Source organism: Penaeus monodon, chromosome 11 (genome assembly GCF_015228065.2).
Source record: "Penaeus monodon isolate SGIC_2016 chromosome 11, NSTDA_Pmon_1, whole genome shotgun sequence".
Lineage (NCBI taxonomy): Eukaryota > Metazoa > Arthropoda > Malacostraca > Decapoda > Penaeidae > Penaeus > Penaeus monodon.
Window position 1 is genome coordinate 50,884,905 of NC_051396.1, and position 12,500 is coordinate 50,897,404.

General features: G+C 43.7%; 1 protein-coding gene across 1 annotated transcript in view; it reads left to right on the plus strand.

Moving 5' to 3' along the window:
- The window catches only part of LOC119578625, a 66,905-nt gene that overhangs the window by 28,306 nt on the left and 26,099 nt on the right, over positions 1 to 12,500 (plus strand). The window contains exons 4-9 of the mRNA XM_037926187.1: positions 3,147 to 3,276; positions 4,185 to 5,016; positions 5,234 to 5,484; positions 6,365 to 6,539; positions 7,572 to 7,843; positions 8,258 to 8,369. Coding sequence (XP_037782115.1) covers positions 3,147 to 3,276; positions 4,185 to 5,016; positions 5,234 to 5,484; positions 6,365 to 6,539; positions 7,572 to 7,843; positions 8,258 to 8,369 — 1,772 coding nt within the window. The remainder of the gene's footprint in view (positions 1 to 3,146; positions 3,277 to 4,184; positions 5,017 to 5,233; positions 5,485 to 6,364; positions 6,540 to 7,571; positions 7,844 to 8,257; positions 8,370 to 12,500) is intronic.

The following is a 12,500-nucleotide window of genomic DNA, read 5'->3' on the forward strand; positions in this document are numbered from 1 at the left end:
AATTCATGCTTTTCACTTAAAATGAGACTTCCCTTTCCTTTAGTGTTATAGTGACACGTCCCTATGGTATTATAGTGACTTGTCCCTATAGTATTGTGGTGATTCGCCTCTATAGCATTAACTGTGGCACCCCCATAGCATTGTTAGTGACACCCCCATAGCATTATAGTGACACCCCCATATTATTATAGTGACGCCCCCATAGCATTATAGTAACACTCCCCTATAGCTTTATAGCAACACCTTTATAGCTCTACAACGACACGCCCCTCTCTCTAGTAGAGACAAACCCCCATAACATTACAGTGACACACCCTTTTAAACACTAGTATAGTGAAACAGCCCCCTTTCCCTCCGCACCATCGTGACAGCGCGGGTCTTTGAAATGGTCTTGGCGTTCTAATAGCGAAATAAACGCAGCCTCTTTACACTCTCGCTGAAAGGTAAAGCAAATAGTTTCTGTTACAAGGACGACCTTCAGTGAGGCTCGAAGGTGGCGGATTTTCGGTAAAGAGGTTGGTTTTCTTTTTCTTTTCTTTTTTCTTCTTTTTGTTCTTCATTCTTCTTTCTTGTTTTTCTTTCTTCTCTCTCTTTCGTCTTCTTTCTTTCTTATTTCTTATTTCTTATTTCTTATTTCATTCCGCCCTCTTCTTCTTTTTTTCTTTTTTCTTTTTCTTATTTCTTTTTCTCTTTCTTCTTTTTCTTTCTTCTTTTACTTCCTCTCTTCTTCTTCCCCTTTCTTCCTCTTCTTCTTCTTCATCTCTCTTCTTCTTCTTCTTCTTCTTCTTTCAACTTGGAAGTACACAAGGAAATGGTGGATATGTGTGTATGTATATGTATATTTTGCCTATGTATGTCTGTCTCCCTCTCCTTCTCTTTCTCCTTTTTCCTCTTCATCTCTTTCCTCTCTCTCTCTCTTTCTCCTCTCTCTTTCTCCCTCTCTCTCTTTCTCCCTCTCTCTCCTTCTCCTTCTCTCTCCTTCTCTTTCTCTCTCCTCCCTCTCTCTCCTTCTCCCTTCCCTTCCGTTTGTCTGTTTAAATAGAGAAAAAAGATGGAGGTAGGTGTATCTATATATAACATGTTTGAGTTTATATTCTTGTGTGTCCATTCATTCATCATTTATTCATTTACTTTTTTATTCATCTCTTTATTAATTCATCAGACATCGAACTTGTTTTTAATCTTGAATCCAATTGCTCTTCCCTGCATACACAAAGAAGAGAAAATTGACAATCTAACGATTGGACGTAACATGCAAACGCAGAGAGGGAGAGAGAAAGAGAGAGAGAGAGAGAGAGAGAGAGAGAGAGAGAGAGAGAGAGAGAGAGAGAGAGAGAAAAGAGAGAGAAAAAAGAGAGAGAGAGAGAGAGAAGTGAGAGAGGGAGAGAGAAAGTGAGCAAAACTGTTCCCGTTCTGCACGCTGGCTGACGTTAACAGCTCAGAGTGACCAGACCAGAAACCACACTTTTCCTTACTGATGCGTGATCTGCGTGTAACACTTATTAAGAGAATGTGCTGGGGTTACGTGACTAATCAAGAGATACTGATATTGTATGATGACAAGTGTAATGCTTAAGAGATAACGTTGTCGTGTTGAAACAATGAAGTCTTGGTGTATCTAAGAAGGGTGTTTATTCAATATACTGTATTCACGTTCAAAATTTTAACATTGTCCAATTTGACATGCCTGCGCGATTATTAGTCGCAGCTCTTTAACATGTCCCTTTGCCGATCTTAAAAAAAAATGTAACGCCATCTATTGACTGAAATCATCATAGGAAACCACCGAACTTTCCAGTCCTTCTAAAATGGCCTGTTGGTTCGCCGCCTTTTGCCGTTTAACCATCCCGTTCCTCCATCAACAGTAAACGACGCTTCTAGTACTGACAAATAGCCAGTAGTCATTTTCGACGCTTGTTATGTGACCGCGAACACCGTTGGAAGAAAGACTGGTCAATGATTCTTGTTAAATGAGCCAGCGAGTGACGGAGCTTTGTCACGGCCCATCTAGTGAGGCAGTGAATAATGAGAGGTTTCTTTCTTTCTCTCTTTCTTTCTCGTTTTCTCTCTTTCTCGTTCTCTCTCTCTTTCTCTCTCTCTCTCTTTCTCTCTCTCTCTTTCTCTCTCTCTCTCTTTCTCTCTCTCTCTCTTTCTCTCTCTCTCTCTCTTTCTCTTTTCTCTCTCTCTCTCTCTCTCTTCTCTTCTCGTCTTCTCTTCTCTCTTCTTCCTCTCTCTCTCTCTTTCGTCCCTCTCGCTTCCCATCTCCCCGTCCCTTCCCTCTCGCACTCTCCTCTCCCTATCTCTTAAGCTCATCTCTCTCTCATTCTTTCTTTCTTTTGAAGTACTTTACGTGTTTTAGATAAAAAAGCTTCGCTCAATTATTGTTTCGTTGCTTCGGTTTTGCGGAATTTCCGTGCTTCTCTGCAGACTTGTTTCCTATTTAAGGGTACTACATTTACAGTATATACAATGCATCGAAATTTCGTGCGAGTAAAAAAAAAAAAATGTGCAAACAAATTAATTGATTAATAAAATACAAAACTCGCGCACTTATACAGTTATAATCTAGTATTTACTTAACAACCTGTTGGTAAGTAGACATATGCAGTACTTGTACTGTATCTCCACCCAAAAAAAAATTATGCTTAAACTCCCAAAACCAGATAGATAATCTAAGTATGAGAATGTCTATTCGTCGAGAGCATCAAACAAAGATAAAACAAACACTAATTTTACCTGTCTACCTACCAATATATCACTATCTATCTCATTTTCCATTCCTTTTTCCTCTCTTTCTCTAATAATGAAACGTTCTTTCTCTCTCTCTCTCTCTCTCTCTCTCTCTCTCTCTCCTTTATTCTCTCTCTCTTATTTTCTCTCTCTTTAATTCTCTCTTTCTCTTTTATTCTCTCTCTCTTTTATTCTCTCTTTCTCTTTTATTCTCTCTCTCTCTTATTTTCTCATTTTCTCATTCTCTCTCTCACTCTATCTATCTATCTATCTGTCTCTCTATCTCTTCCTCCATCCATCCTACCCACCCACCCTTCCATCCTTCCTTCCTTCCTTCCTTCCTTCCTTCCTTCCTTCCTTCCTTATCTCTCTCTCTTCCCACCAACTAACCAACGACCCGACGGCCTTCCCGACAGATGAGAGGTCGTCCTGTAACTTCCTGAGCCGCATCTACGACCCGCTGGGACGCGAAAAGTGCAACGATGAGAGCTGTCCCATGGGAAGTCTCTCGCACGCATTCGGAGAGCTGCGCGTCGGCACTCGGAGGTGGGTGTGGGAAGAGGGGGGATGGAATAAAGGGGGGATAGATATGGAAGAGAGAGAGGGAGAGAAAGGAGAGAGAGAGAAAAAAGGTGAGAGAGAGAGGAAAGGGAGAGAGAGAGGAAAAGGGGTGGATATGAGAGAAAGAAGAGGGTGCGAGAGAGCTGCGCGTCGGCACTCGGAGGTGGGTGTGGGAAGAAGGGGGATGGAATAAAGGGGGGGATAGATATGGAAGAGAGAGAGGGAGAGAAAGGAGAGAGAGAGAAAAAAGGTGAGAGAGAGAGGAAAAGGAGAAAGAGAGAAAAGGGGGTGGATAGGAGAGAAAGAAGAGGGTGCGAGAGAGCTGCGCGTCGGCACTCGGAGGTGGGTGTGGGAAGAAGGGGGATGGAATAAGGGGGGATAAATATGGAAGAGAGAGAGGGAGAGAAAGGATAGAGAGAGAAAAAAGGTGAGAGAGAGAGGAAAAGGAGAAAGAGAGAAAAGGGGGTGGATAGGATAGAAAGAAGAGGGTAACAGAGAGCTGCGCGTCGGTGGGTGTGGAAAGAGGGGGGAGGAAAAGGGGAATAGATAAGGAAGAGAGAGAGAAAAGAAATGAGTGAATGGGGTAGAAAAGAGAAGAAGAAGAAGAGAGAGAGAGAAAGGGGGGTTGACTGGGGATAAGAGAGAGAGAAAGGAAGGAGGGAGAAAGGGGAATAAATAAAGAGAGAGAGAAAGGGGTGAATAGGGAAAAGAGTGAGAGAAAAGGGAAGAGGGATGGGGAAAAGGGAATGAACAAGGAAGAGAGATAGAGAGAGATGAAAGGGGTGAATGGGGGAAAAGAGAGAGAGAGAATGAAAGGGAAAAGTAAAGGAGAGAAAGAGAGAGAGAGCGCGCGCGCGGCCCTGACCTGTCCACTGACTGTCCTCCGCCTCCAGGTCCCGCTTCTCCCGCAAGATGTACTCGAGCACCGACTTCGCGCTGCCGGACCTGTCGGGGCCCAGGAAGCTGTACATCGCCGTGATGGGCGCGCTGCACCCCGACCACCTGTGGGCGTGCGCCAAGATGCGGGAGGTGAAGCCCAAGAAGGCGCGCGCCATCTTCAACGGGATGGGCGTGACGGGCGAGGTGCGGTTCGAGCAGACGTCGGTGTTCGCGCCCACGGACCTGACGCTGGACCTGCGCGGGCTGGCGGGGCGTGCGGGCGGCTTCCACGTGCACGAGCTGCCGTCGTACCCGCCCAAGCACGCCGGGGACTTCCCGTGCGGCAAGACGGGCGGCCACTACAACCCGTTCGAGGTGGACCCGAGCACGTCGCCCGAGCCGGGTCTGGGCAGCCACGACCGCTACGAGCTGGGCGACCTGAGCGGCAAGCACGGCCTCCTGACGGGGCTGCAGGAGGTCGAGGCCACCGTCACGGACCACAACCTGCCGCTGTTCGGGCCGCGCTCGGTGCTGACGCGCAGCCTGGTGCTGCACCGCGACTCGGGCGAGCGCTGGCTGTGCGCCAACATCCGGCCGACGGAGCCGCAGGTCCGCGCCGCGGTCACCTTCCGCTACCCGCTGGTCGGCGAGATCATCTTCGAGCAGGAGGCCGATAACTACCTGGCCGACACCACGGTCTTCGTCAGCTACCTGGTGTACTCGGACGGCAGCAGGAACTCCACGGGCAAGCACCGCTGGCACGTGCACGACCACGTCCCGGGGAAGGACTTCTACAACTGGACGATGCGCTGCGTGTCGGCGGGAGGCCATTACAACCCCTACAAGGTAAGGCGCCGCTACGACGCAGATCTTCTCTTTGTTATCTCTCACCCATCACCCAGCTCAGATCTCCCCCTTACCTTTCTCACCTCCCACCCGACGCAGATCTCCCCCTTATCTTTGTTATCTCTCACCCATCACCCGACGCAGACCTCCTTATCTTTCTCACCTTTCACCCGACGCAGATCTCCCCCTTATCTCCCTTATCTCCCGCCCGACGCAGATCTCCCTGGCCGACAAAGTCTACCGCTACTGCGACGCCGACACCACCGAGCGCTGCGAAGTCGGCGACCTGGAGAAGCGCCACGGGTCGCTGTACATCGCCGGGTCGGTTCGGGAAGTCGGCGCCACCCAGAGGCTCTTCACCGACACCAACCTGCCGCTGTCGGGCCCGAAATCCGTCCTCGGGCACTCGGTTGTCCTGCACGACGACTTCGCGCCGAAGCACCGAGGGGATAGGATGGCCTGTGCCGGGTGAGTAGGGGGGGGGGGTAGGAGGAGGGGGATAGGATGGCCTGTGCCGGGTGAGTAGGGGGGGGGGTAGGAGGAGGGGATAGGATGGCCTGTGCCGGGTGAGTAGGGGGGGGGGTAGGAGGAGGGGATAGGATGGCCTGTGCCGGGTGAGTAGGGGGGGGGGTAGGTGGAGGGGTAGGGGTAGGGGATGGGGTGGAGTGGTAGAGGGGAGGAGAAGGGGGGAGTGGTAGGGGGAGGGGAAGGGGAAGGGTAGGGGGAAGTGGGGAGTGGCAAAGGGAGGAGAAGGGGGAGTGGTAGAGGGAGGGGAAGGGGTGGGGTTGGGGATGAGAGATGAGCGTAAAGGTGTGGGTGCGTGTATGGAGGGGGGGGAGGGGGATAAGAATGTGTATTCGTGTCTGCGCTTCTGTTCAATAACGCATATTCATTGGAGATCCTGTCAGTGATTATCTCCATGAGAGTCAGATCCATTTCTTTTACGTCTTCTGTTTCGAAATCATGAAACAACGAGGAATTTCAATGCAAAGAAGATTCACTTTACGTTCCATTTTATTCTACCAAAACCTCTCGCCACCAAAAATAAAATTATTTTCTTAGTTTTTAATTTTTTTCCAGTTTTCTTTATTTTTTCTTCTTAAAATTATTTTCTTTTCATATCTTCTTCCCCAGTTTTCTTTATTTTTTCTTCTTAAAATTATTTTCTTATCATCTCTCCTTCTTCACTTCTCTTTATTTTTACTTCAAATTATTTTCTTATCTTTTCTTCTTCTCCAATTCACCACTCATCTTATTTTCTCTTCTTAAATTTATCTTTTTATTTTTTCTTCTTCTCCAATTCACCCCTCATCTTATTTTCTCCTCTCCCCCCGCCTCCCTTCTTCAGAATCTTCCGCAAGTTCCGCCACAAGGGCGTGGTGAGCAAGTGGTACTCCCAGCGCGGCGCCGGCAACGTCGAGGGCAAAGTCGAGTTCATTCAGGAGTCTGAGTTCGACATCACCAACACCGAGGTCGACCTTCGTGGCTTACAGGGAATCGCTAAGGGTTACCACGTCCATATGGTGCGTTCTGGAGGCTGGTTGTAGAGTTTTTTTTTCTTCTTCATCTTCTTCTTCTTCTTCTTCATTTGTTGAGTGCTTTCATTTTTGTTTTTCTTAAAATACATAAATAAATAAATAGAAATAAAATAAAAAGTCATGGAATTCCCAGCACATTTTTTCTTTCTTTCTTTCTTTCTTTCTTTTTCTTTCTCTCTCTCTCTCTCTAGATACAGTATATACGAATTCTGAGTTTTTTTTTTCTCTATGCAATATTTTTTTTTCTTTTTCATTTAGTCAGAAAATAAATTCTGAACGTTATTGAATTCCGTGTACTATGCTTTTTCCCTTTTTTACTTCTATATATATTATATATATATATATATATATATATATATATATATATATTTTTTTTTTTTTTTTTTTTTTTTTTCTTTTTTTTTTTTTTCTTCTTCTTCTTCTTCTTCTTCTTCTTCTTCTTCTTCTTCTTCTTCTTCTTCTTCTTCTTCTTCTTCTTCTTCTTCTTCTTTTCTTTCTTTCTTTCTTTCTATCTTTCTTTCTTTTTTTTTTTTTTTTTGAGGGGGTGTAGGATATAAGAATTCCGCGAACTGTTATTATTATCATTATTAATATGCTATGGTGACTAGCATTCCACAGTATACATCGTAAGTAAAATAATCTCTTAAATGATACATCTCTTTTCTACAAAGGTAAATCAGATATAGCACTTCGTGTGTTGATTGTAAAAGGTAACTCTGCCCTTAATGACACTGAGTGGCCGAGCTCAATGTTATCCAAATGTAGAGTAAAAAAAAAAAAGAAAATAAAAACGAAGTAACAGTATAGAATCTGAATTATGTTCTTGGAAATTCTTTGGGAAAAAAGTACTGGCAGCTTTTACCATTTTATGTGCGTATTTCTCTTCCCCTCCATCTCCTCCGTCCTCTCTATCTATCTATCTATCTGCCTCTGTCTCTTCCTCTCCTTCCGTTTCAATTCATGATAATCCCCCCCTTCCCCTCTCCCTCCCTCCCTCCCGTCCCCTCCCTCCCCCAGGTCCCCGTGGAGAAGGAGCTGCAGTTCCCGTGCGCGGCCTCGACCACCCTCGGCCACTACAACCCTCTGAACATCACGCCCTCCGACTCCCCGCCTCCGGACCAAGGAACCGACGATCTCTACGAGGCCGGGGACCTGGCGGGGAAGTACGGCACCCTCGAAGGACTCACCTGGAAGAAGGACTTCTACAACGACTCCAACCTGCACCTCTTCGGCTCGACGTCGATCATGGGCCGGTCCATCGTGATCCACAAGAGGGAGAAGAATGCCAGGTGAGGAGGACGTGGGGGTTAGGGGGCGGGGCTTAGGGAAGAAGGGGGAGGGGCTTAAGGAAGGAGGGGAAGGGGCTTAGGGAAGGAGGGGAAGGGCAGGGCTGTATGTACGTTTGATTTGATGTTAGAGTTGAAGATAACAGAGATGGTCGATTTGTGTATAATTTATATGAGTGCACACATATATCAAGGGAGAGAGAGTGATTGAGACACACACACACACACACACACACACGCACACACACACACACACACACACACACACACACACACACACACACACACACACACACACACACACACACACACACGGACAGACAGACAAACCGAACTCCCTCAACAAAACCATTCAACTAACCTTTTCCCCCTTCCCCCCCTCCCCCTCCCTCCCCCTCCCTCCTCTCTTATCCCCAGGTGGTTCTGCGGGAGCATCGGCTGGGGCTACTCCCCTGCAGAAGCTCGCCAGGTCTCCGCCATCGCCTCCTTCCACAACCCTCAGGGCTACGCTTGGGGCTACATCAGACTGGTGAGTAGCCGGACCATCCGAAATTTGGGGAAATTTTGGAGGATTTCGGGGGGTGTTTCAAGGGAGATTTTTAGAGAGGTTTGTGAAGATTTAGGGGGAATATCGGAAGATTTGGGGAAATTTTGGAATATCCAGGGAGGTTTACGAAGATTTTCGGAGATTTTGGAAATTTTGTGGAGATTTAGATTGCGAGAAATTCTGGAAAATTTATATAGATATAGAAAGATTTACGGGGATCTAGGGATATTAATAAATATTTAGGAATTTTAAGGAGATTTAGGGTGCATGAAAAGCTAAAAGACCAACAGGTTTAGGCTTTTTCGAATATTTATTCTATTTATTATTATTATTCAAATAATAAGTTTACCATTTCCATTTTTAAGTAATTGTTCCACTGCAAGGTCATTCGTTTTACATCTTCCTCCCCACAATATCTTACGAATTCTATTTTTAATTGTGTTGTAAAAATAAAGTAAAATTTTCAACTCTGGTTATTGTTGCTTACATGTCCCTTCATTACGAAAAATAAGTTTATTGCAAAGAAATTTAGCATTGTGTCTAAGGCGCTCTCCTTAAGTCATTTATAGAGTATGTTTTTATTTTCATCAAGTGGATTATTTTAGGTTTCAATGCCATTAAGCTTCCAAGGGGCTATCACTATACAGTAGGGTAAGAGAATTGCAATATATATATATATTTTTTTCAACGTAAGAGCAAATTTAGTGGTATATTGTATAAGGAGTTAATTTTATATTATTACATAACTAGAGGGAAAATAGAATACATCGCAATGATAGAACATTCTTCCTAAATCCCATATGATTAGGCGATGCTCTTTTGTTTTATGGTAAAGCACGTATAGACAGGTTCATTTGCATATGCTAATTACATCAACTAAACTTTTATTCATCATCTATCAGTGATAAATATGAGAGGATGAATAGTTTGTTATATTATTCATGAATCTGAAAGTTATCTCCTTAATAATAGAGGAAATTACTTCTCAGAAAATACATGGCAACTATTCTCACGCGCGCAGACATACTGATTATAAAACATAACACCAACAATTATACCACGTAACCCTTGACATTTTAAGATACCTATGTAGATGAAAATATCGAATTGATAACGATGAGAAATGTAATCGATGAAGCAATTAATAAAGAATTCTTTTCTCACTTGGCAACACCGCCGAGTCACGTGACCTGCAAGTGGGTTCTCAAAGGTGTCGACGCTAACCTTTCATTAACTTTTTTTTACCTTGGGTACTATTTCTTTTCTGTCTTTTATTTCGTACTTTACTTGCCTCTCTTGCGTTGTCTCTGTCTATCTTCCTTTCTGTCTTTCTTTTTCTTTATTTCTTTCCTTCTCTCTATTCTCTTTTCTCTCTGTTCTCTCTCTCTCTCTCTCTCTCTCTCTCTCTCTCCTCTCTCTCTCTCTCTCCTCTCTCTCTCTCTCTCTCTCTCTCTCTCTCTCTCTCTCTCTCTATATATATATATATATATATATATATATATATATATATATATATCCCTCTCTCCCTCTCTTCCTCTCCCTCTCTTCCTCTCCCTCTCCATCTCTTCCTCTCCCTCTCCCTCTCTCTCCATCTCCCCACCACTTTCTATCTCTCTTCCTCCCTCCTTCCCTCCCTCCCTCCCTTCCCTCCCTCCCTCACCTCCTCCCTCGCCCCCTCCCTCCCTCCCTCCCTCCCTCCCTCCCTCCCTCCCTCCCTCCGTCCCTCCATTCCCTCCCCTCCCCTCCCTCCTGCCGTCCCTCCCTCGCCCCCTCCCTCCATTCCCTCCCTTCCCTCCTGCCGTCCCTCCCTCGCCCCCTCCCTCCATTCCCTCCCTTCCCTCCTGCCGTCCCTCCCTCCCACAACAAACCACAAACTTTATAACCACTATCACCATCATCATTAATTCAATACGACACGAGAAATTATTCTAGTCGTTTTGTAGATCACGCACGAGTAAGAGATATAATGCCGTGATATATTATGCAACGCAATTATATTCATTATAAGCGTGACATTTAGAATACGTGATGAAATTATCTTTAGTTTTTTTTTATATTTTTGGAATTGTGGAAACATTTTTTTTCTCTCTTTTTTTGTTGTTGATATATATATATTTTTTTTTCTTCTTTTTTTCGATGCGTTGATAATGGCGACAGTATTCTGTATTGATGGTAAGGAAAAAATATATAGATATATATGTGTGTGTGTGTGTGTGTGTGTGTGTGTGTGTGTGTGTGTGTGTGTGTGTGTTATGGCTACTGGTCATAGAGAGAGAAGTTACAAAATTTCAGCCATAATTATATCATGAAATAAAAAGTTAATCATAAAACGATGTTGATAACGTGATTTTTTTTTACGACCATGAGTATAAGAAACGCGTACTCTCAGTGTAATAACAATCTGAACTCGTAGTCTTGTTGTATAATTATAAGGAAATATTACTGTAATATATGATTCCAAATTACAAATAAGTGTGTTTAATTTTACGTAGATTTAGTGAAAATTGCTCTACACACACACACACACAAACAAAACAAAACAAAAACAAACAAAAAAAAGATAAGAGTTTATGATGATGAAAACTGCAAGACAAAGGCGCATATGGTCATTAAAGAAAACAGACAAAGAGAAAAAATAATAATAGTAAAACCGGAGGGGGGAAAAATGTTCATTTGCATACCATATAAAACAACAAATAGACAAATAAAAAACGGAATATATTGTTCGACTCAAAAAAAAAAAATTATCCAATCACTAATATATCTATTTATCTATTTCATTTACTTAATTCTCACTACCGCTCATCCACAAAATAAAATAGTTAGTCTTTAACACATTTCCGCTTGCGAATGTCTTAAATATCAAACGTTATATGTAAATAAGGAAGCTTAAATTAACTATTTCTATGGGCTGGACTATCCTCCTCCCTTCCCTCCCCCCTTCCTTTCCCACACCCCACCCATCCACCCCAACCCCCTCCCCCTCCCCCTGCCCACACCCCACCCATCCACCCAATCCCCCCTCCCCCCCTTTTCTCTTGAGACCAATAGTGTTGTTAAAGAGGGGGGGGGGGGGAGTAAAAAGGTTTTTCATTCATATCAAAGATTATTCCTAATATCGAGATGACTGTCGTCGACTCTTCATCTTATGAATTTGGTATACCTTAGTTCCCCATCAACCTTTTTTTTTTTCAAAAGTAGTAATTCTATTTAAAAAATCAGCTTTTTTTTAACGTTTTCTTTTCTCAGCGTTAAGTACCGATTCGCTTTTGTTCTATGTCGAAAGAGTCGGATTTATAGTTTGTTGACATACGACTTTCATCCTTATAAGCGCTGACGACTTTCTGCACGAATCATGCGCTTAGTATTAAGTATACATGATATACGATAATCTGATTATTTTTATAACAGGAATTAGTGCAAGGAAGCGGTATATGTGAGTTTATGATACAGTAGATTTAAAAGGTATGAATGAGAATGAAGATTTTCACAATACAAGAGATGTATTTGACCGGTTTCGATTATATCTTCGTCAGAAATACATTCTGACGAAGATGTAATCAAAACTGGTGAAATACATCTCTTGTATTGTGAAGATATTCATTCTCATTCATACCTTTTATATATTTGTCAACATGAATACGGTTCATATAGTAGATTCTTATTGCAATTTTTCATTTCATTTCTCTCTTTCTGTCTATCTGTCAGTACTATCTGTCTATCAGTCTATTTCCCTCTCTCTATCTCTCTCTCTCTCTCTCTCTCTCTCTCTCTCTCTCTCTCTCTCTCTCTCTCTCTCTTTTTTCTCTTTCTCTCTCTCTCTCTCTCTCTCTCTCTCTCTCTCTCTCTCTCTCTCTCTCTCTCTCTCTCTCTCTCTCTCTCTTCTCCTCTCTCTCTCTCTCTCTCTCTTTCTCTCTCTCTCTCTCTCTTTCTCTCTCTCTCTCTCTCTTCTCCTCTCTCTCTCTCTCTCTCTCTCTTTGTCTATCTATCTATCTATCTGTCAGTCTGTCTGTCTGTCTCTCTTTCTTTCTCTCTCTCTCTCTTTCTCTCTCTCTCTCTTTCTCTCTCTCTCTCTCTCTCTCTCTCTCTCTCCCGTGTTTATCAGCAACCCAT